This window comes from Mobula hypostoma, chromosome 3 (assembly GCF_963921235.1).
Source record: "Mobula hypostoma chromosome 3, sMobHyp1.1, whole genome shotgun sequence".
NCBI lineage: Eukaryota > Metazoa > Chordata > Chondrichthyes > Myliobatiformes > Myliobatidae > Mobula > Mobula hypostoma.
In genome coordinates, this window is record NC_086099.1 from 103,872,281 (window position 1) to 103,897,935 (window position 25,655).

Sequence of the window (25,655 nt, forward strand, 5' to 3'; positions counted from 1 at the left end):
CATTCCTTCTTCTATGATAAGGCCACCCTCAGGGTGGAGGAGCAACATCTTATATTTCCTCTGGGTAGCCTCCAACCTGATGGCATGATTATCGATTTCTCCATCCTTTAAAATCATCCTCCCTTCCTCTATTCCCCATTACCTCTTCTCACCTGCCTATCACTTCCCCCTGGGTCCCCTCCTTCCCATTCAAAAGGTTCAGAGGTTCAGAGGTTTATTTATTCTTGAAGTAGGTATGCAGTACACAACTCTGAAATTTGTCTTCTCCAGATAGTCACAAAACAAAGAAAACTATGGAAGCTGTTCAAAAAAAAAGATCGAAATCCCTCCCTTGTGCAAAAAAAACTTACAAGTCACCCCAAATTTAAATTGCAACATCAGCAAGAGCATCAAACTCTCACCCCCCCATGCAGAAAAACAAATAGGCGACTGTGAGAACGTCAAACCCCAAAGCCCCTACACAAAAAAAGCCTACAAATCGTGTTTCACTCTCCATCTCGTAACAGATTCCTTCCTCTCCAGCCTGGCTTCACCTATCACCTTCTAGCTAGCCCCCTTTCCTTCTCCCAATCTTTTTATTCTGGCATATTTCCCCCTCCTTCTCAGTCCTGAAGAAGTGTCTTGGCCCAAAATGTCAACTGTGTTTTTATTTCCACAGATGCTGCCCGACCTGCTGACCTGCTGAGTTCCTCCAGCATTTTGTGTGTGTTAACTTTTCCTTTACAGTCCTGAATCAGGATCTCAACCTGAAAAACCAAATTACCCGTTTAGCCTCCACAGATGCTGCTTTACCTGTAGGTCCAGTATTGGCTTCTTGTTCCAGATTCCAGAATCTGTAGTCTCTCTTGTCCTCATTTCCTTTTCTCATTCTCTTCATTCTACATCAGCCAGATGTAGGAAGGATTCTCCACCAGCCTCAGTTTATCAGCACTGGGGATCTGCAACAGGAATTAGCCCATACTGAATTGAAATTAATACTTGTTCTCATTAACACACAACAGAAGTGAGTGATGCAGTGATATGGAAGAAGAGCTGGCAACTTCAATGCAGAACTCACACTGAAGCCTAGGGAAGAGCTATTGAGGATGAAGGCTGGTTTTCCAGATTGGTGGCTTTGGAGATTATGGTCACTGGCTATAGATTACTCAAACAGTCTTTGTTGGAATGTGTGCTGCTGACAAGGCCAGTATGTAGTGCACTTGAGAACCATGAAACCATTAGACATTGGAGCAGAATTAGGCTATTTGACTCATCAAGTCTGCTCCGCCATTCAATCACAGCTGATTCATTTCCCCCTCAACTCTATTCTCCTGCTTTTTTCCCCATAACCATTCATGCCCTGACTTCTCAAGAATCTACCAACCTCTTCTTTAAGGACACTCAATGACCTAGCCTCCACAGCTGATTGTGGCAACGAATTCCATGGATTCACAGAACGTGATAGTGAACAACCTTCTTGAAATGCTTCAGTTCTTCTGGTGAAGGTACTCTCACAACGTTGTTGATAGGCAGCTGAAGGATGGTGAGAGATTTCCAGGACAGGATGATATGTAATGCATGCAAGAACCTGCAGGTGGCGGTGTAACCATGTGACTGGTGCTGAAATCAAGTCAAGTTTATTTAATACCACCAAACAAGACACTATTTCTCAGGACCAGGGTGTAAAGTACAGTAGTACACATAACACACATATCAAACACAATAATTTATGAAAGTAAGGATAAAATCTCCAGATGAATTACACAAAATTAAACAAAGTAAAGTACATTAAAAAAATATTGTCAGGTACAGAGCAGATTTACCAGTGACACTTTGAATGTGATGTGGCAGGGTATTCAGAAGCCTAATAGCCTGAGGGAATAAACTGTTTCTAATCCTGACTGTTCTTGTTTTTATGCATCAGCGTCTCCTGCCTGATGGTAGAAAGTCAAAGAGGATGCTGGATGGATGGGTGGGATCCTTGATAATTATAAGGGCCCCGTGTATACAGCGCTCCTGATAAATGTCCCTGATGGATGGTAGGGAGACCCCTATGATCCTCTTATCCCTTCTCACAGTCCTTTGTAGGGATTTTCGGTTCGTTGCTCGACTGCTCCCATACCAGATGGAGATTTAGCATGTCAAGATGCTCTCAATGATGCTCCTGTAAAGTTCAGTTAAGATGGGGGTGGGGAGCCTTGCTTGCCTCAATCACTTCAAGATGTGGAGGCACTACTGTGCCTTCTTGTTCAGGGAGGTGATATTGAGGGACCAGTTGAGGTCATCCATGATGTGAACTCCCAGGAACTTGGTGCATGTAACTCTCTGTTTGGAGGAGCTATGTATGCACAGAGGGGGATGGTTCATCTAAACCTTCCTGAAGTCCACAATTATTTCCTTGGTCTTCTCCATATACAGATATAGGTTGTTCTTCTCACACCAATCCACCAGCTGCTCTACTTCCTCTCCGTACTCCATCTCGTCATCACTGTTGATGAGGCCAACCACTGCTACGTCATCTGCAAGCTTGGCACAGTTTGAGCTGAACCCTGTGACACAGTCATGCATCAGCAGTGGCCAGAGCGTACAGCCCAGTGGAGTGCCAGCATGATGAGAATAGAGAAGTTGCTGCCCACATGGACTGACTGTGGGTTTTCTGTTAAGTTCAGGATCCATTTGCAGAGGGAGGTGTTGAAACCCAGCAAGGACAGTTTCCCCATTGGTTTCTGGGGTACCATGGTGTTAAAGGCAAAAAAATAAAGTCTATAAACAGCAGCCTGGCAGCAGGTGGGACAGGACAGAGAGGAGGGCAGGGGCTATTGCATCGTCAGTGATTGATTCGAGCAATGTGAACTGGAAAGGGTCCAATGTAGTTGGAAGTAAGGCTTTAATGTGCTCCATGACCAGCCGCTCAAAGCTTTCCATAACGGTTGATGTTAATGCTAGTGGACAACAGTCATTTAGACAGGTTTCTGTCACCCTCCTTTGCACTGGAATGAAGGTATGTCCTTCCTGACTCTAAAGATCACACACTGATGAAGTGAGCAATGCTGACAGTCTCAGAACAATAAGAAAGCAGGCCTCAGGGTCGGAAGGTGCAGCTTAAACACTAGAGACGTGTCTAGCTTCATAGCAGATAATTTAAAAAACTCTCATCTTTTTGTTGGCAGCTACTGGTTAAATCTTGCCAAGGTCTTGACAACCTGAAGTCTCCTCTGCTCAGGATATAATTACCATTTTGTTCTGCTTGTAGGTTTTGTGAGTGTCTTTGGGCAGAAGAATACACGTGCACAGGATAAGGACCAACTAGTTCAGAGGGAAACATCTAAACTAAGACAGTACAGGTTCACAATCCCTTATCCGAAATTCTGCAATCCAAAAAGCTCTGAAAGCCGAAGTTTTTTTCGCCAACAGCTGACGTCACTCAGGTGTGACGTGGCAGCACTTGCAGAGACCACCAGACGTCAGTTGTGGCTCAGCGCTCTTACTGGTTACACGTGCATTTGCCGTTCGCTGATATTTTGTGTTCACTGTTGACTTTGTGTTTAATTTCACTATGAAGATGTCAAAAAGAGCTGCAGATACCCCTATGGGTAACAATGAGAAAAAGAGAAGGAAGCATCTATCATTATCAGTAATGCAGAAAGTGGAGTTATTGCAGAAGCTTGATGGTGGTGTATCTTTGCGGCGTCTTACCGAAGTTTGTGGTGTCAGAGCTACCACTGAATATGATTTAAAGAAACAGAAAGACAAGTTACTGAAGTTTTATAGTGACAGTGACGTTCTACATTTTTTCCAATAAGTCATTTACCATGTGTTTGATTCGATTCATTTGAAGCTGTATATTTTTACGTTTTATTGAATGTTTTTTTCTTGTCATTTTTCCCTAAACAATACAGTATAACAACTATTTACATAGCATTTACATTGTATTAGGTATTATAAGTAATCTAGAGATGATTTAAAGTATACGGGAGGATGTGCGTAGGTCTGGAGTTCCGCTGGGTCCTAAAGTCCACCGCACTGAGACAGGCTAAATAAGGGACTTGAGCATACGTGTTTTTTGGTATCCGCGGGCGTCCCAGAACCAATAAGGAGGGATTCTGAATTCCGAAATGCAACTGGCCCCAAGGATTTCAGATAAGGGATTGTGGACCTGTATCTTTATGTATCGTTCTGTAATGTTTCACAGCTAATGTAATGGTTTCTCTGTTAGGTTTCACTGCTAATGTAATGGTTTCTCTGTAGCAGCAGTGTTTGGGTTATGACTAGCGATACCGGGACTTTGGAATGTGCGCCATCCAATGAGAGGCATGTTGTTTCTTTCTTGTGTGTCTGAGAGAAGGCATTTGTGGTCTTTGGTTTGGCAGAAGATGGAGAGAGAAAATGCCAGAATGGAGAGGTCGTAGACTGCAGGACTGAGTGGATGTGGAATGGGGTTGGGAGTCAATTACGCCCAGGGGAAATTGAAGGAGAACAAACAGACGGGAAAGTCATGAGCTCCAACTTGTGCATTAGACTGTTTCATTAAAATGGGCCCTTTTCTGTTTGTTTTCTTTACTAACCCTCTGGTTAAATTAAGAAGTATAAAGCTAAATCGTTTAATTGCATATGGTATACTGTTTATTATTTTGTGGTACTGATTTGTAACGGGGAAAACATCACGCAGCAGCCGCACAAACGAAATTTCACAGGTTTGGTAGGCCGGAGAGTCTTTCCCTAGACTAACACAGCCCACCAAACCTGTGGGTTACATTTAGAGATAAAGAGCAAAGGAAAGAAACATCTAACAATATAATAAAATTCACCAACTCACATTTAAGCTCCCAGCATCAACCCTAATTAGTCAATTATATTAATGCCAATGAGTTACATGGCATCACTCCATGAATCGGATTGATGCCAATATAAAAGTGATACCACTCTTTAATACTGGCATCACTAATTCATGGGTAGTAGCAAATGAAAGTCAGAAGTTAAGATTTGCAAGCCCTTAAATTTTGCAATGGGCCTTTCAACGTTCTACAGGGAACTCAGAAATCATATTTAACTTTGCACTCTGAGTGGTCCCTGAAAAACTGGATTGCCAGCCTGGCAAAAAAAAAACATTGTCTTTCACTGCAGAGAGGTTCAAACCCGACCAGGTTACTGCTCACATAGCGGGCTGAGGAACTCCTTCTGTTAGTGAAGACTTTAAGGATGATAGGCAGGTTGGGTAAGAAACCTATGAGGAGTTCAACCCTGCTAAGGAGCCAATGATGTGAAGCTACCATCGTAGATTTAAGAATAAACACCTCTCTGCCTCATTCCAATTTCAAGTCATTTCCCACCATACATATATTCAAATAGCTCAACTGGTTCAGTTTATTATCAGAAAAGTATACAGTATACAACCTGAAGAACCCCAAAAGAATGAATGACAAAAAATGTTCGAGCCCCAAAGCCCACTCTCCCACCTCCCCCTCCACCACGCGAACAGCAGCAAAGCATCAACCAATCAACCTCCTTGCCAGGGCCCACCACCCACCCAGAAACAGCAAAGCACTTAGATATAGGCCTTGAACTGCAGTCAATAAAAACTACTGAGCGACTAACAGTCTGCGCGTCACTTTTTATTCCAAGATTCCTGATCCGAGAATTGGCAGTATACTCTCCCCACATCGAGAGAAAGAGAGACAGTGTGTGCGACCACTCGACTACAAAGATCTCTGTCCATACATCTGTCGCAGCGAAATCCTCATTTTCCATTGTCCACAGGGCCATGCAGGACCACACCCCGGAGGCACTATCTTCCAAGCTGCGCCTGGCAAGTGTCGGAAAATGGTTGGCCAATGAGCTTCAGGAATGGGAACTCAGCTGCAGTAAAAGAAAACGCAGTTTGAGTGCCACTTGCAGATCAGAACCTGGAGAGAACCCCAGTCACCTTGAAAAGGGAAAAAGAGACATTACAGATATGAACAAGCTGCCCACACAGATGAGCTCGAAGAGACAGCCACTTGGTGCTGTCTTAATGCTGCCCTTATATTGGGGTTGATGCCACCCTAGTCTAACCCTAATATGCGCATGGTGGCATTTCAGCCAAGATTGGGTTGTGATACACTTGAACTTTGCTGGCTGTGGAATTTGAAAGTAGAAATAAAACACCAATTTAAAATCCCTCAGTTAAATGCTTTCCCACACCATCTGTTCCTGTCCCTGTCCAGAGCCATGGTGATGATCAGAGAGTTGTGGTCACTGTCTCCGACCACCAACCACCAAGAGATCTGTCAGCTGACAAGTTATATTGCCTAGCACCAGATCCAACGTGGCCTCCCCTCTAGTTGACCTGCTACATATTGTGTCAGGAATCCTTCCTGGAAACACTGAGAAAATTCCACCCCATCCAAATGAAAAACGAAACTGAGTAAATTCACTTTGATTCCTGCAAGCAATTCTGCATCACATAAGCATTAATAAAATTTTTCTATAAACGCTTAGTAAACACAAGCAACACACATCAAAGTTGCTGGTGAATGCAGCAGGCCAGGCAGCATCTCTAGGAAGAGGTACAGTCGACGTTTTGGGCCGAGACCCTTCGTCAAGACTAACTGAAGGAAGAGTTAGTAAGTCTTTCAAATCTCTTACTAACTCTTCCTTCAGTTAGTCCTGACGAAGGGTCTCGGCCTGAAACGTCGACTATACCTCTTCCTAGAGATGCTGCTTGGCCTGCTGTGTTCACCAGCAACTTTGATGTGTGTTGCTTGAATTTCCAGCATCTGCAGAATTCCTGTTGTTTACTTAGTAAACCAATCTTCTTTGGATGAGGGATCATCTCCTATCCACTTGGTTGGTTAGATATTAGGTAGAAATTTCCAGTGCAGCATGGTGTGAGCTGGGCTCTTTGCATTTGCCAGCATCCAACTGGTTCTGCAGAGTAGTTAGAGGTTTTCATTATGCTGTGCCATTTCTAGCTGTGTACAACTGGGAAATTCTCTGCCAAAAAAATTGCCTGTGATGGAAGGAGGACAATGAAAATGTTTAGATTTATCCCCCAGGTGCAGTTTGTTTGATAAGGGCAGGTTAAGCACTTTGGGCCAATGTTCATATGACCTTAGAGGAATGAGAAATTACGAGTATATCACTGAATCATTTTAAGTTCTTATAGATCTTGACAAAATGGACTGAATACTTCCATAGGTACAGACCAACAGAACCAAGAGTCACAATTTTAAATTAGACGTTGGACATTCAGGGCAGGGATTAATAAAAAAATTCATTCAGAGCACAGTGACTCTTTCTAATTCTCTACTCTAGAGGGATATGGATGTTCATCACTGGGTATGTTCAAGTCATTATGTGCTGTGTTGTATGACATGGGTGATCATAGTCTTTCAACGACCATGATTGTTCTTGGCAAATTTTTCTTCAGAAGTAGTTTGCCATTGCCTTCTTCTGGACAGACCCTAGCCACTATTAATACTCTTCAGAGTTTGTCCACCTGGCAACAGTGATAGCATAACCAGAACTTTTGATAGACAACAGGCTGCTCATACGACCATCCGCCACTAGCTCCCATGGCTTCACGTGACCCTGATCAAGGGGTAAGCAGGTACTACACCTTGCCCAAGGGCGACTTGCAGGTTAGCGGAGGGAAGTGCCTTACTCCTTTGGTAGAGACATATCTCCACTCTGCCACCCAGATGTTCAAATAGAAACTGATATATTCTTGGATAGTAAAGTGCTCAGAAGATATGTGTTTAGTGCAAGAAAATAGTATTGACATTAAAGATGATTTTATTGAATGATAGAGCTGGCACAGCAGCTCATTGGCTTTCCGCTATTTATCCCCACTGTTACTGTCGGAGCACGGCAGACATAGATGCCTGCACCCAGCAATAGACACAGCAATACAAGGAGCTTATGTGTGTGCAAATCATTCAAGGACTTTTCGTGTGCTGCCTGTGGGACAGGCGCAGCCCAGGAAGCAGCTAGTCGCCTGACACAGTGTTAACGAATATTGTACACAACCAGTTCTAAAACTGACTTAATATATTCACAAATGTTGTGATTCATTGGTTTACACATTTGTTTTGAACATCATAAACAGAGCTGGGGTTACTTGTTTCGAGTTTATACATTTATCAATTGTTGTTGGATTATTATTCATCTCTGGACCAAATGATGTTCTCTCACTTGACTCTTATCACAAGAAGTGTTTCAGTCATTGTATAGTGAAACACAATGAATTTCTCAATGTGTTTCAGTGCAATGTTTGGCGGCCTCTCTGAATTTATCACCATCTTAACAACATAAGAACATAAGAAATAGGAGCAGGAGTCGGCCATCTGGCCCGTCGAGCCTGCTCCACCATTCAATAACACCATGGCTGATTTGAAGATTCCTAGAAGCATGTGTTTCTTATTTTATTATTTCTGACCTACTTGCATACATTAGGACATGAAGTCGATGCAGACTAAAGCTCAGCTTGTGTTTGCTCTAATTTTGTGGCAATTCTTCCACTTTTGCTACAAAATGAAACTTAACAAAACTCAAATATGGCGTGAGTCTTCAGTGCATCAACATTTCCACTGACTCTGATATTATCCTATCACTTAGAAGAAACGCACCAAGTCAACGTTGCTTCCTGATGATGCTCATTTACATTTCCATTACTTGGTTCTTCAATGTCTCCTATTCTCTGCAAACTGACCTTCTCATTTCGTCATCTGAAGCAGGAAAGGAGAAGTGAAGGAGTGTTTTATTCCATTGCTCATCTCGTTTATTCAAAGTGAAACAATCTAACTGTGATCACTGTCTGGTACCATTCTTTTGACATTGTGGTGGAGATAACTGTCCTTCCATCATCCATCTGTGGTGATGTATGAAATCATCCACTTCGCTTTTAACCAATCTGAATGATTGGCAATTAATATTGTCCTCCTTTCTCACAGTGATCATTACAGAAACACAGGAATAGAATTATAGGCCACCTCTACATCTAGAAAAATGTGTTCTGTAATATTGACCTACTGGTTTGACATATTAGAATCAGAATCCAGGTTTAATATTGCTGGCATATGTCATAAAATTTGTTAACTTAGCGGCAGCAGCACAATGCAATACATGATAGTATAGCGAAATAAAGTAAACCAATTACAGTAAGTATATCTATGTACATTAAATAGTTAAATAAAAATGGAGCAAAAACAGAAATAATATTAAAAAAGGTGATTGGAGGACAGCATAGCGGGGGATCTCAGAGTAGGTTTCTCAAACAGAGAGTGGTGGGTGCGTGGAGTGCTCGGCTGGAGCTGGTGGTAAAGGGCAGAAGGGACATTTAAGAGACTCTTACCTAGGCACATGGTTGAAAGAAAAATGGAGGGTTATGTGGAATCATAGGGTTAGATTGATTTTGAAATAGGTTAAAAGGCCAGCACGACGGTCTGGGCCAAAGGTCCTGCACCATACTATTCTATTTTCTATGTTTTTAGTTTGATTTGTTCCTGAGCTGGGGTGCTGTAAATGTGGAATTTTCATGTTGTCCCTGTAACTGTGTGGGCTTCCTGCACTACAGAGTGGTGGGTGGCTGGACAGCTGGGCGTGGGGGAGTGGTGTATGGGTGCTTGTTTTGTATAAGAAAGTGGATTTGGATGTAAGATGAAAAATAGGATTAGTGGGGATGGGTGGATGATGTTGTGATGGTCTGAAAAACCTGTTTCCATGCAAAATAATTCCATGACCCCCCTTAAAATCAGCTCCTTTGGAATGAGTCAATAAAAGGCTTCTGTCAATTTGTTGATGCTTCTGTCAGTGTCTTTATTTTATGTTATTGAAGTGGCAAAGTCACAAAGATCTAGTGTAGTACTGTGTGATACTTTCACCAAGTCTCCAAGTTGTTCCAGTTTGTTTAGTGCTTCTTCTGTCTGGGCTTCTAGGTGTTTGGCCATTTGCAGTGGATTGGGATATGTACTGTATATGAACTTGGCAGCACTAGAAAATGTTCTCAAAATGGGTGAAACATTGATAGCAGGGAGAAAAAAATGCAGACTGGAATTCTAATTGGCATCACCACCAGCAGAAGCCTGTCAGATTTCAATTTGATTGCCCTCAATAAATGGGCAGGGGATTTGTGAAAAATTTCTTTACTTGTGTTTGCTCATGATAGAGCAGACAGCAGATACCTTTGCTCCTGGATATTGCTGAAATTTCTGTATTTTCCTTTGTATTATATTCACTGGCCCTTTAGATCAGGGGTTCCCAACCTTGGGTCCATGGATCCCTTGCTGAATGGTATTGCTTCATGGCGTAAAAATGGTTGGGAACCCCAGCTTTAGATGGATGGAGCCTACACTGTAATTTAGGGATTAGATTTCAGCCACTGGAAAGGCACAATTGAAGTCAACCCGGGAGCTGATATTCATTGTGGCAGATAGCAGGGTAAATCTCTCTGTAGTTACCACAGCCAGACTTGTCTCCTTTCTTCAAAAGGTTCATGATTAGGGCCACTCTGAGGTCCCTAGTATACCTTTCTCTTCCTAGATGTGAAAGCTGAGATTGTAGACAGAAGCCCTTCACTGCTGAGATTTAGAAATTCGGGTGGAATATCATCTGTGCATGAGGCCTTGATATTTTTTTTAAAAATTGAGATGTGCCCTTGTTGACTGCTTATTGGTCAGGAGTGGCCACAATAGGTTGTACTGGGATGATTACATTTCTACAACAGAGTTGTGGCTGAGGAAGCCTTTGAAGTGGCCATTGTAGCAAAAGTTGATTGTTTCCCTGTCACTGATAAGATAATCTCTTTATTTGGCTCTCAGTAGGGAGGAGCTTTATGTACTTGGATTTCGATGGCCGTTATAGCACAGGAAAGCCTACTCATGTCACATTGCTGAGGCTAGAGTACTCCCTTCATCTAACAGCTGTACATTAGTTCAGTATTTCCTCCAACACGGAAATGTTTTACATCTGTTTGCTCCTCAGTCTCCAGCTCATTCTCACCTAGCCAGTTCTGGTTCATCTTGGTAATGAAGTCCAAAATCTCTTCAGGGGCGCCAATTATGGCAGGCTTCAGGTGAGGCCTTAGCTCACGGGGTTTTGCATACAATTGCTTTTGCTTGTAATGGTGAGTGGTGAGGAGGTTTGACGCTTTTGCTGGAACAAGTGAGGGGTGGGGGGAGGGTTGGTGGCTTTGCTGCTTGTTTGTTGGGGGGCTGAGGGTGGGTGTTGGTTTTCTAACTCTCTCTGTCATTCATTCTCTTTTTTTTTCTGTTTCGCGGATGCCTGTGAAAAGTAAGAATTTCATGTTGCATAACGCATCTGTTCTCTGATATTAAATGCAACCATTGAACCTGGCCCTGGAAATGTACAACCAAGGGGACAAAGCCATGACGTCTGGAAACTGGAAATTGCCTCTAACGCAGAAACCCCAGGAGCTTCAATCTCGTCCCCAAGGTGCTCACAGATGGTGCCTGAGACAAATATTTATTAATTGATAACATGAGTGATTTTGATGAAGCTTTCCCACATCTCCTGCGAGTGTGGGCAATTGAATTATGGAATTCTGTAGGGTTCAGTTTACTCCAGGGTTGGTCTTACATGGCATGAAGTAGTACCTGTTTGTAACAAGATAACAAGACCCTTGCAGATGGGCTGACTGCAAGAGACTTGAGTACTGAGGAGGAAAGGAACTGGGAACTGTTCCAGGATGTGCCCCCAAGTAAAGCAAGGAGGATCAGGCCACCCAGTGTAATAATTGGTCTGCATCAGGACAGGCTTAGTGGTGATGGATTGATACTGACCAATTCTTGATTGACCTACTTCCTGGTAGGGTGGCTTGGGTAGCTGATTGATCAGCCTGTGGGTGCAGTGCCCTCAGTAGAATTACAGTGCAGTACAGTAGAATTACATTAGATTAAAAAAAGTCAGGACTGTGGCTGTTTTGAAACAACCTTATTTGCTACTGGGACTTGGGCAACACTTCTTAGAATCTCTCAGCTGCGAAGGTGGTTGGGATCACAAACCAGTTAGACATGCACCTGGCTGGGCTAATGTGTATACCCAGTGGGATTTGATGTTCAAATGTTCAAAGATTCAAAATACATTTAGTATACAGAATACAACTCTGAAATTCATCCTCCCACAGGCAACCACAAAACAAAGAAACACCACGGAGCCCATTCAAGAAAACATCAAACACCTAAAGTGCAAAAAAACAGAACAAGTTGTGCAAATGTTGAAAAGCAAGTGAACAACACATAGAATATCAAACATCAAACCGGTAGCATTCAGTTTGTTTCAGATCAGCGCTGCGCTGCTAGCCAATGCAGGGCGCAGGGCCACTCATCACCGAAATGCCCCAGGCTGTTTCGATCACCCGATCAAGCGACTCAAAAATAGCAAACAGAAAGAGTAACCAGAACCCAGGAACTCATACAATATGAACCTCAAAGTCCCCCAAAATTAGTCCACAGCCTCGCTGATCAATCCTGGCAACATGAATCCCAAGACTCCTGCACTTACCTTTGACAGCAGCTAGCAAGAGGGAGAGAAAGACTGGTCAAATGCAGGCAGATGATGCCGAAAACCTGCCTATCCTCCACTCTCGTCATTGCAGGAAGGATGTAGGAAGGCACTGGACACAAGGAATAAGAACTGGAAATTTCCAGACCAATGCATTATGAGTTGTAGTGTCTCCTCAACTTCCCAAAGTGCTTCACATTTAGAAACGTTCATATACAAAGGGAGAACTTGCTCACATTCCTATTTCAAAGTAGTTTTGCACAGCTGCCCTTGTAGTCGCTTGCTATTCTCTTTCCACAAACAGCAACTATAAAAAGGCATTGGATATTTATTTCCCAAGAGGAACAAACTGCCTGGATTGCAGCTGCCCAGGTGCTCCCTCCAAACTGTGACTATTCCACAGGCCTTACCAGTTAGCACCAGTTCCATCCCCACTCACCCTCCCTCCACCCTTTAAGTTGTCAGGCTGGTGAGTTGAACTGGGATGTTTGCTGTTCGTCTTCTCAACTCATATGTGGCTGGTTACCTTATGGTGATGCTGGTAGCCAGGAATTGAAGACCAGCATTTGTTCCAAGCTTCCCAAAAGAAAAAGGAAATAAAACATGCTGGAAAAACAGGATAGTTTAGGCATCCCAACTGCTGGAAGAAATATCCTTCCTTTCAAAGTGGAAGAAGCTGGGGTTAATGGAATTTTAGAAGTAGGAAGGAAAGAGAGAGGGAGGAAAGGGAAAAAAGGATTGTGATGGGGAGGAAAACAAGAATTCCCACCATCCATGCCATGTTCTCTTCTCACTTCTGCCAACAGGAAGGAGGTACAGAAGCCTCATGTCCCACACCACAGGTTCAGCAACAGTTATTACCCCTCAGCCATTGGGCTCTTAAACAAAAAGGGAGAACTTCACTCTATTTCATTCACCCTAGCACTGAACTGTTCCACAAACTGTAGACTCACTTTCAAGGACTATTCCCGATTTTTATTGCTGATTTATTATTATTATTATTGTTATTATTGTTTTGTTTTTTCTTTTGTTTTTTCACAATTTGTTGTCATTTGCACATTGGCTGCTTGTCCATCTTTGATGAATTCATTTTTTTACTGTTTCTATTGTCTTTCTTTTTGCTTCTTTGTAATTCCTGTGAATGCCCACAAGAAAATGATCTCAGGCTAGTATATGGTGACATAGATGTACTTTGATAATACATTTACTTTGGCCTTTGAACCTTGTGAAGAGATAATAGAATCTGGAAGGTGAAAATGAATGGGGAAATAAAGAATAAAAGATAGGCTGGAAGGGTTTTTATTTGACCCACCTACTGACCCCAAAGTTGGATACTATCCTAATATTTAGTGAGGTGTTGTTCAGAAACTTCTAGCTCCACAGTCAGTATGTTTTCAATATTCTGGTGGAGTGGGTTTGGAAGAAATTGCCAGAGAGCTGATGTTTCCTATTCAGTAGGTTCACAAATGCTGGTTTAGATATTCCTGCTCAGTCACTGGTATTACATGTGCAGCATAGCAGTACATGCATTGTCTTCCTCTTCCCAAAATCAGGTCCAATGAATCAGGGGAGGTGGACATGCCAAGTGGACACCAACACTTTGGTCACATTTAGCGGATGGAGACAAGGACTAATTTCTACCTGCTGTGATCATGCGACTGTGTTTAGCAATTGAGTTCAAGGGAGTCATAAAACTTATATTCACCATTGCCTGTTGTGGCAGAAAGTACATCAGAAAGAAAAACAAATCTCAATTGACGTCAAACAGAAGCTCTGTAAATGTACAGCAATGTATCTCAGCTGGACAACTTTACATCAAATTAGAATAATCTTACATAATACATTAATGACTTTTAAAAATGAATGCAGCAGTCATGATTAGCAAGTTTGCAGTTTACGCTAAAATTTTAGTTATGTTATTCATCGTGATGTGGACAATGTCAGTCTATAAGGTGATAGTGATCAGTTGGTTAACAAGGGCAAAGCAATGGCAAAGGGAAGTTGCTTCCAAAAAATAGGAGTTGGAGTACTTAAGATGAAATTATAAATAAAGATAGGACATGCACAATGAACGGTAAGGCCGAGGGGAGTAGTGAGTAACAGAGAGACCCTGGTGCATAAGTCCGTGGAATGTGGTAGATTGCAGGACAGGTAGATAAGGTGAAGAAGATATGGTCATGGAGGGCAGAATGTGTCTCTATCTCTGGGAAGGCACAATTCTTGTAATTCACAAATTTTAGCCCAAATTTCAGAAATGCTGTTGCTATTATTGTCCCGAGGGTCGCCACAATGTCTGCAAAATGATATTGTCTACTGAGCCTGTTGCAAAATGTGGAAGCAGAGAATCTGAAATTCCTCATTAGGGAAAGAACGTCTATTGCATAAGTAAATTGAATTTTGCTACAGATGACTCATTGATAAGTCTCTTCTGTACTTCAACTCTGTCAAAAATAGCTTTGTGAAATCAAAGTGAACAAGGCAGTGTCTGAGAACAAAATAAATCACCTTAGTGATTAAAGCAATGCGTAAAAAAGTTAATTCAGGATTATTGCGTCAACATGCTGACACTTTATAGAAAATGAGGATTGTATCCAATGTTGCCATCGTGTTTATACCTGTGCATACTTTACAGACCTGCAGCATTAAGGTGCATAGAGACCATGAAAGGGAGAGGAATTTTCTGGAAATCACAGGTGTCAGCTCACCATACAGTCAGTATGTTCTCCTGAGCTGTGGAATTTCCCAGTGAGTGAGGTATAAAATCTGAAACTGAATGCTATTACTCATCGTCCTTCACTTACTCGAAAGAGAATGGTGATTGTTTTTGCAACATCCACTTTACCAAAGATGGATTTTGCATCTCTTCCCTAAATTTTATTTTTAATTCTTTAAAAACAACTTTGACCATCCGTTTTAATATATAATCCATCTATACATCACACACATATTAAAGTGAAAAACTGCCAAAGTGAATGAAGTTTTTGTCTTAAGGGCAGGGAAATTCCTTTTCTCAAGCTGTCAGTGTTTGGCAGATTTGGGTAAGAAGATGATGCAAACGTAAGCTGGGAATCCCATAAATAGGAGCTCACTGGATCTCTGCAGCACAATTTGATCAGGGGAGACCTACTGCCTTGAGCAGAAGATCCTTCAGCAGACATCTCCTCAGCAGTAAAGAACAGAAGATGAACAGTGCGATCACAGTAACCATCCTCATCTTCCTTCTCTGTGCCTTTTCTACCCAGGGTATGTTAAGATGTTTGAATATGAGTTTCAATCATTATCGTACTGGAGTATGAATACGAAGAGTTAATGGTCCAAATGTTGCTTATTTTGTTGAAAGAAATTACTTTGTCGATGATGTTACATGTTATTTATTTATTTATTGAGACACTGTGCAGAATAAGCCTTCCTGGCCCTTTGAGCCCCGCCGCCCAGCAATCCCCTGACCGAATCCTGGCCTAATCAGGGGAAATTTACAGTGATCATTTACCCTAGCAACCAGTAGGTCCTTTGGGTAGTGGGGGGAACCCGGTGGAAATACACGCACTTACAGGGAGAAGGTACAGACTCCTTACAGGTAATGCCGGGAATTGAACCCAGGTCGCATGTACTGTAAAGCATTGTGCTAACCACTAGGCTACCATGTTATCAATACCGGAGAGAGTGGGTTATATTTAAATCCATCTAACTGAAAATGAGATTTCTTTCAGATTAATGTAAGGTTTGTTAGATTTTCTGCGATTTTGGCAATAAGCGAACCTGAGTCAATGTAATCTTTCCACAGGCATTCCAATCCTGGGAACACAAGGGCGGTGCAAGTGCATTAGGACTACCTCTGCTGTTATTCATCCAAAGCTCATGCACAGCTTGAGATATATTCCCAGCGGGCCACACTGCGAAGCAACAGAGATCATGTGAGTAGACAAGTCAGATCATCACCTTTAACCTTCCATGCTCTCTGATGCTTGTTCCAAAATCGGTTCACTTGACCCATATCAGAAATTGTACTTTGAAATAATCACGTAGCGCAGAAGCAGGCCTGCTAGTCCACCTATTCTGTGTCAGCTGTTAAGCAGCCATTTCCGACAGCCCTGCATTTATCACAAATTATTTTCCCTATATTCTATCACTTATATTCGAGGGCAGGGCTTCTCAACCTTTTTTATGACGTGAACCCCTAAATTTAAACGAGGCCCCAGCTTGAGAACCCCTGTTCTAGGGGCAATTTAAAGTGACCAGTCAGCCTGTGGTTCACTCTTCTTTGGAATGTGGGAGTAAAACAGAGCACCCAGAGGAAACCCATTCACACGCAGGGAGAACATCATAGTGTTAAACTTACTGCCCATTCACACGCAGGGAGAACATCATTGTGTTAAACTTACTGCCCATTCACATGCAGGGAGAACATCATAGTGTTAAACTTACTGCCCATTCACACGCAGGGAGAACATCATTGTGTTAAACTTACTGCCCATTCACATGCAGGGAGAACATCATAGTGTTAAACTTACTGCCCATTCACACGCAGGGAGAACATCATTGTGTTAAACTTACTGCCCATTCACATGCAGGGAGAACATCATAGTGTTAAACTTACTGCCCATTCACACACAGGGAGAACATCATAGTGTTAAACTTACTGCCCATTCACACGCAGGGAGAACATCATAGTGTTAAACTGACTGGAGCCATGAGTCAGCAGTCTATTGACTGTGTCACTGTGCTGCCTTTGCAGCTTGGGTATTATGGAAAGTATTTTTTAATTGGGTGTGACTAAACCAGAGAGTGTGCAAAGAAAAAGCAAAAAGATGCCGCTGAGACTGGAAGGTTTGAGTTATAAGGAAAGACCAGATAGGCCAGGAATATTTTCTCTGGAGTGAAGGAAACTGAGGGTAGCCTTTTAGGGATTTATAAAATCATAGATAAGATGGATGGTCAGTCTTTTTCCAAAATCAGGAGGATAGGTTTAAGATGATAGTGGAAAGGTTTAGAAAGGAACAAAGGGCTACATTTTTCATGCAGAGGGCAGTATATATGGAATGGGCTGTCAGAGGAAGTGGTAGATGTGGATATAATTACTGCATGTAAAAGAAATTCGGACAGATCCATGTGTAAGTAGAATGGGACTAGCTCAGGTAGACATTGTTGAATTGGGCCAGTGAGTCTGTATGACAATAACTGTAGGGTAGGAACAGTGATGGTATTACCACCAGCAGTGTACTGGAAAAACCTTTAGAGAAATTAACTTGATATCATTCTTGTGCTGAGGATTCCATTATCGCACTTTCAGGGTAGAGACTCTAAGGGGATATTCTTACTAATTTCTGGCATAAATTCCCCTTGAAAAACATGCAAAATTGTTTCATGCAAAATTCTGTGTAATGGATGTGTTTTGTTCATCACAGGTGAATTTCAATGCCAACATGACTTTACTTATGTTTGATCATACTTTGGTTATCAAATATCCATTTTATTTCTGATCCATAAAATCATTTTACATCTTAGTTTGAATTTTTACTGCAGATGTTAGATTCATTTTCTTCAGTTCTCTGCTTTTTTGTGCTATATCCAGTTTCAGTGAATTACATTTCGTATATCACCTTCTCTTCACAGCATCACTCTGAAAAATAAGAAGAAAGTGTGCGTGGATCCTGGTGCAAAGTGGTTGCGGGTTCTCATAGCAGCTAGCAAAGGTCAGTCTTTATTATTTGACAAGCGTTTAGATTTTACTGTGAATGAATGTAAACATAATGACTATTTCACCTTGTGAGTCTCATCCTTTGTAGTGGAGAATGCTGTCGGCTTCTCACTGCTGAACATTCCCATCAGCATTTGGCACCTTGTGGCACTTTCCATGAGTACCCTCCATCAATATGTAAACCATAACCCACAACATCAGCAAACTATTTGATCACTGTTGACAGCAGAGCCAACACTCTCATTCCCCTTGTGGTGATTTCCCAGTACCAGAGGGAGGATTCCAAGAACAGAGGGAATTATAGTAGAGCTGGGATAGCAGGGGTAGAGGTGGGATTGTAGGAGTAGAGGTGATATTGTAGGGGTAGAGGTGGGATTGCAGGGGTAGAGGTGGGATTGTAGGAGTAGAGGTGGGATTGTAGGGGTAGGGGTGGGATTGCAGGATTAGAGGTGAGATTGTAGGAGTAGAGTTGGGATTTTAGGCATAGAGGTGGGATTGTAGGAGTGAGGTGGAATTGTGGGAGTAGAGGTGCGAATCATAGAAGCAGGGTGATTGGAAAACTGGTTAATTTTTTGCTCACTCCCACTATGCTGAGACATCTTAAGGATCTTACTGAGACCAATCAATGAAGGACAGATGCATGTGCAAAGTGGCATGTTAAGAATGTAGTATTTAATAGTGATCTTCACCACCGGGTGAAGCCATAGAACATGGTCAGCAGAGGAGTGAAGGTTTAGGGTACGAGATGGAGTTGTATCACTCAGAGTGGATTGGGGATGGAGTTGCACTAATCTGGATAAGAGTAGAGTATTCATCATTCTTCTGAATATGGATGGTCCAGATGGCTTTCTTATCAGTAAGATCTTGATGATATAGAAGTCAGCATGGAGTCATTGACTGCCAAGAGATTCCACTCTCTCTGGTTGGTGATAACCATAACCCGTGTTGCCTAGCACTTAACCAACTGTGTCTAAATGTTCTGATTTTGATGCCAGCTGACATAGGTGGCTTTAGTTTGTACAATAAACTGAATGGTACTAAATATTGTTCATTTTGGATCCTATATGTCATTGCAAATCTGAGGTGCTGATTTGCTTCCATGATTTAGTAAATTGCTCCCTTTGTTGAAAGTAAGCTTGATAATTTTTTTACTTCTGTTGTTGAAGGCATGCACTCTCTATGAAATCAGGTAACTCGACAAATTATTTCATTTTATTTCAGGTGCCAGACACAGGAACTAAAAAAAATGTGGAACTGCAATGTTGAAGATTCAAATTGCTCTGGAATTCCAGCATCAACATAATCTCTTGTACACTCGGGTTCCATTTCAGGATTATCTGAGGAGCAATGAAGGAAGCTCAGCCCTGGCTATTATCTCTCTGATATCAATGTTCATTCCACTGTCTCCGCTTCATTATGTACTGTGAATAATTTAACCCTTTAGCATGACTCAGGACTTATTTACTTCTGTCTCTATACTTGATTACTTCTGAGAAAAACCATTTGATATATGTTGCTAAACTTTGTGCCAAGTTGGAGATTCCATTTGATATTTGTGGAAATGAAAGTAGATTCTGGTACTCCTGAGTGTTACGCTGATACCATCATATGACACTCTGCAATTGAATTCAACTGATTTGTGGAAATTGTTTCTAATAAACAAACTGCACACAGTGTTCAAGTAGATTTTTGAACCTGTGGAAAAGGCTAAATCAAATGAGTGCCAGTTGTTGAAGTTTAGCATTAAGGTGATTATAGAATAACTCAGTAATTAATTTCCAAATGGATACATAAGGAAAAACTTGGGGTTATGTGGAGGAATAGTGCAGAGATGCCTCTACTAGCCCTATAACTAGGGTTGGAGGATACATAGAAAAAATCACACCTGTCCACCCCAAGCCCCAATTCCCAGGCCACCAAAACTAGTATAAGAAAGAAGCCTGGTCACTGTCTTGAAAACAATTTAGTATCACTCACTGTCTTCTTATATCAATACCAGAACTGAGAAGCTGAAATATGTACACAGAGTTATTCCAATAAAATGATCTGGTAGAATGGTAAAGATGTAAACTGTTAAACACTTCCCTCTTTTTTTCTTGAAGATATAGAGTGATGTTATATTTTCTCAAAAGCACTGATGAAGGAAATTTTGCACAGTTCCCTTTCTGGTTTTAAATCAGTTCATGGTATGTGACACACAGATGACATTACTGTAAGCAAGCAACTTTCTTCCAGTTTGAATGAAAACATATTTATTTAAATGAACAAACAAGTAATGTTGGTACCATGTTACAGTAACATTTCTGACCATTGATATTTTAACTGGGGATATGGGATTTTCTCAGTGAAAAAAATCTATCCAAAGTCTGTGGAAACTCATTTTTTATGTCAGTTTCTTTTTGTGTAAAATATATACATTTTGAAAGGCAAAGCTACTAAGAATTTAATAGTCACTGTATTCACTGGAGGAATTGAATTGTCTAATTGGGAATAATCTCTGTATAGTAATAAACAGAAATATTTGGCATTGATATTTCACTTTCTGGGTTCAGTTGACAAGATCACAAGATCACAAGACAAAGGAGCAGAAGTAGGCCATTTGGCCCATCGAGTCTGCTCCGCCACTCTACCACTCCACCATGAGCTAAACTATTCTCCCACCTAGTTCCAATTTCCGGCTTTTTCCCCATATCCCTAGATACCCTGACTAATTAGATACCTATCTGTCTCCTCCTTAAACACCCTCAATAATCAGGCCTCCACAGCTGTACGTGGCAACTAATTCCATAAATTCACGACCCTCTGGCTAAAAAAATTTCTCCTCATCTCTGTTTTAAATGGGTACCCTCTAATTCTAAGACTGTGGCCTCTTGTCCTGGATTTGCCCACCAAGGGAAACAGCTTTTCTACATCTACTCTATCCAACCCTTTCATCATTCGAAATGTTTCTATGAGATCCCCTTTCATTCTTCTCTACTCTAATGAATACAGTCCAAGAGCCGACAAACACTCCTCATATGTTAGCTCCTGCATTCCAGGAATCATCCTCGTAAATCTTCTCTGAACTCTGTCCAACATCAGTACATCCCTTCTAAGATAGGGGGCCCAAAACTGCACAGTATTCCAAATGAGGTCTCACCAGTGCCCCATAGAGCCTCATCAACACCTCCTTACTCTTGTACACTATTCCTCTTGAAATGAATGCCAACATAGCACTTGTTTTCCTTACTGCAGATCCAACCTGGTGGTTAACCTTTAGGGTATCCTGCACGAGGACCCCCAAGTCCCTTTGCACTTCTGATGTTTGAATTTTCTCCCCATCTAAATAATAATCTGCCCGATTATTTCTTCTTCCAAAATGTACAACCGTACATTTCTCAACATTGTATCTCATCTGCCATTTCTTTGCCCACTCTCCTAAACTGACCAAGTCTCTCTGCAACCTTTCTGTTTCTTCAACACTTCCTGCTCCTCCACCTATCTTGGTGTCATCCGCAAACTTAGCCACAAAACCATTTAATCCCTAATCTAAATCATTGATATACATTGTAAAAAGAAGCAGCCCCAACACAGACCCCTGCGGAACACCACTAGTAACCGGCAACCAATCAGAATAGGATCCCTTTATTCCCAGCCTTTGCTTTCTGCCTATCAGCCAATGCTCCACCCATTCCAATATCTTTCCTGTAATTCCATGGGCTCTCATCTTATTAAGCAGCCTCTTATGCTGCACTTTATTGAAGACCTTTTGAAAATCCAAATACACAACATCCATAGCCTCTCCCTTGTCAAACTTATTTGAGATTACCTCAAAAAATTCCAATAGGTTGGTGAGGCAGGATATTCCATTCATGAAACCATGCTGGCTTGGGCCTATCTTGTCATGCACCTCAAGATATTTCATAACCTCGTTCTTGAGGATTGACTTCAATAACTTTCCAACTACTGATGTCAGACGAACATGTCTGTAATTTTTTTTTTGCTGCCTCCCCCTTTCTGAAACAGTGGAACGATATTTGCGACCTTCCAGTCCTCCAGAACAATGCCAGAGTCTATTGATTCCTGGAAGATCATTTCCAATGCCTCCACAATCTCCAAAGCCACCTCCTTCAGAACCCGTCGGTGAACCTTATCCGGTCTGAGAGACTTATCTATTCTTAGTCCATTTAGCTTCCCAAGCACTTTCTTTCTAGTAATTTTGACTGTACCTAATTCTATTCCCTGAGACTTCTGGGTATCAGATGTGTTGCTAATGTCTTCCACTGTGAAAACTGATGCAAAATACTCATTCAGTTCCTCCGCCATCTCTTTGTTACCCATTATAATTTCTCCAGCATCATTTTCAATCGGTCCTATGTCTACCCATGTCACTCTTTTACTCTTCATATATTTTAAAAACTCTTAATATCCTTTTTTATGTTAATTGCCAACTTCCTTTCATAATTCATCTTTTCTTTCTTAATGACTTTCTTAGTTTCCTTCTGTAAGTTTTTAAAAGTTGTCCAGTCCTCAGTTTTCCCACTAATTTTTGCTTCCTTGTAGGCCGTCTCTTTTGCTTTTATTTTTGCCTTAACCTCTCTCGTTAGCCACATTTGTGCAATTTTTCCATTCATGAATTTCTTTTTTCTTGGAATATATTTTTCCTGCACTTTCCATATTTCTTGTGGGAATTTCATCCAATTCTGCTCTACCGTCCCTCCAACTAGCTTACTTTTCCAATCGACTTGGGCCAGTTCCTCTCTCATACCACTGTAATTTCCTTTGTTCCACTGAAATATCGATACACCTGATATCAGCTTCTCCTTTTCAAATTTGAAACTGAACTCAATCATGTTATAATCATTACTTCCGAGGGGTTCCATTACCTCCAGCTCCCTAATCGCCTCAGGTTCGTTACACAGCACCCAATCCAAAACAGCCAAACCCCTGGGGGGCTCATGGACAAGCTGTTCTAAAGAGCCATCCCGTAGGCATTCTACAAACTCTCCCTCCTGAGATCCATATCTTCCTGGCTTTCCCAATCCACCTTCATATTAAAATCCCCCATAATTATCTTGACATTTTCCTTCTGACACGCTTTTTCTATTTCCAGCTGTAACTTGTAGTCCACGTTCCGGCCACTGTTTGGAGGCCTGTATATAACTGCTATTAGTGTCTTTTTACCCTTGCCATTTCTTAACTCGACCCATACGAATTCTACCTCTTTTGATCCTATGTCCCTTCTTCCTAGTGATTTGATATTGTTCTTACCATCAGGGCCACGCCACCCCATTTACCTACCTTCCTATCTTTCCTATACACTGTATATCCTTGGATATTCAGCTCCCAATCACATCTATCATTTAGCCATGACTCAGTGATGGCCACAATGTCATATCTTTTAACCTGTAGCTGTACAACAAGGTCATCCACTTTATTACTAATGCTGTGTGCATTTAAGTACAGTACATTTAGAACAGTATCTGTTACTGATTTTGCTATGTTTCTATCACACAGCAAATTATCCTGTCTATTCACCTGCCTGTCCTTCTTGCCATCTTTGCTGCACAGTATCTTTGACTTACTTCTATTTTCCTCTTTCTCGACCCTAACACCCTGGTTTCCTTCCCCCTGCCAACTTAGTTTAAACCCTCCCTAACAGCTATATTAAACAATCCAGCCAGGATATTAGTACCTTTTGAGTTCAGGTGTAACCCATCGTTTTTGTATAAGTCATATCTCCCCCAAAATAGATCCCAATGATCCAAGAATTTGAAGCCCTGTCCCTTGCACCAGTTACTTAGCCACACATTCATCTGCTTAATTCTGCTGTTCTTACCTTCATTAGCACGTGGCTCAGGCAGTAATCCTGAGAGTTTTACTCTGGAGGTCCGGCTTTTCAATTTTCTTCCTAGCTCCCAGTAATCTTCCTTCAGGACCTCCTCTCTTTTTCTGTCCATGTCATTGGTACCAATATGCACCAAGACTTCTGGCTGCTCTCCTCAGAATACTCTGGACCCGATCTGAGACATCCCGTACCCTGGCACCAGGGAGGCAACACACCATCCAGGTATCCTTGTCCAGCTCGCAGAATCTCTTGTCTGTTCCGCTCACTATGGAATCCCCTATAATTACTGCATTTCTTGTTGCTCTCTTGATCATAGCACTGGGCAGAGTGCCAGAGTCCCGATTGCTGTGGTCTTCCTCTGTCAGGTCAACTTCTCCAACAGTATCTAAAACAATATATCGATTTCTGAGGGGGACTGTCACAGGGGTGCTGTCCACTATCTCTCTGTAGGTATTATCAGTCACCTCCTCACTTTCCCTAATTAGCTGAAGGTCATCAAGTTGCAGCTCCAGATCTCTAACACGGTCCTTAATACCCAATCATCGTATGTCTTTATGAAAATATTCTGTCAAATATAAAACTCAATATTAATGCACTTAGTATATGTGAATTAATTTGTTTGGCATTCCCCAAATATATTTAAGCAAGTTAAATAAACTGTAGTTCTCATGAAGAATTTGTTGTCAGTGCTTCTGATTTTTCAGTATACAGTTCAGAGTTTCTCTATTTGATAAGAAAGCTAATCTGAAGAATGAAGAGCAATGGTCCACGGTCAGATCTGAAAAATGTCATGGAGTTAACCCATTCCACACAGCACACACGCTCTGGGCAAGTGCTGGCATTCACTCCTAGAGGGCCTCACAGCAAAGTGCGAGCAGTGATGTTGCACTTGTACAATATGCTGATTAGATCAAGGAGAGCATGCAAGGCAAACAGAGGGGTTAGGGGGTAGGGAGAATGCAAGGGCAGACAGAAGACCCAGACAGTCCAAACCACAACGTGAGAAATGTACAAAAGGAGTTATGATTGGGTGAGCACTCCTGAGATTAAAGACACATTTGCGCAATGCCTCGAATGCTGAGAAATTTAAATTCCTGCACGTACAGTACTTATGATTAGACCACATCTGGAGTACTGATTGCCCACACTTAGATGTTTATACATGGACCTTTGAAGGACTTACAAGAATGATACTTGGGCACCATGGTTATTATATGCAGAGATCATCAAGATTAGACAGCAGGGAATAAAGATTTGCAGGGTGGGGAAGGACATGGGTGGTTCAATTGCATGCAAAATTGAAGAAAAGTATAAAAGATAGGAGACCACAGAGGAGAGGTTATTAAACGTTCCAAAATAAAATAGCTTGGAGAACTTATAAGGGAATGACTTTGAGGGTGGAGGGGCTGGATATAGGACCGAGGTTGCCGTTTTTGGATCCAATAAGTAGCGACTGACTCCATGCAGATCTGATGGGAATCATCAGTTATTCCCATTTAGAACTACTACAGCTAAAATCCACAGTCACAGCGATGGGTACTTTGGTATCTACCACAAAAGAACATATTTCATGACTTATGCCAGTGATATTAAACCTGATTCTGATTCTAAATAATTTTACAGTGCAGATAAAAATTGGTAGGTGTGATGCTG

General features: G+C 41.7%; 1 protein-coding gene across 1 annotated transcript; it reads left to right on the forward strand.

The window, feature by feature from the left end:
- Positions 1 to 15,659: 15,659 nt before the first annotated feature.
- LOC134343491 (interleukin-8-like) lies at positions 15,660 to 19,624 on the forward strand. Its single transcript, XM_063042210.1, has 4 exons — positions 15,660 to 15,720; positions 16,262 to 16,391; positions 18,091 to 18,170; positions 19,397 to 19,624. Exons 1-4 carry the CDS (start codon positions 15,660 to 15,662, stop codon positions 19,414 to 19,416), a joined length of 291 nt encoding a protein of 96 aa, XP_062898280.1. The 3' UTR covers positions 19,417 to 19,624.
- The last annotated feature ends 6,031 nt before the right edge of the window (positions 19,625 to 25,655 follow it).

Coding starts and splice junctions, on each gene's coding strand:
- LOC134343491 (XM_063042210.1), top strand. CDS start 15,660: ATGAACAGTGCGATCACAGTAACCATCCTCATCTTCCTTCTCTGTGCC. Junction 16,392..18,090: donor TGCGAAGCAACAGAGATCAT/GTGAGTAGACAA, acceptor TTCTCTTCACAG/CATCACTCTGAAAAATAAGA. Junction 18,171..19,396: donor TCTCATAGCAGCTAGCAAAG/GTCAGTCTTTAT, acceptor ATTTTATTTCAG/GTGCCAGACACAGGAACTAA.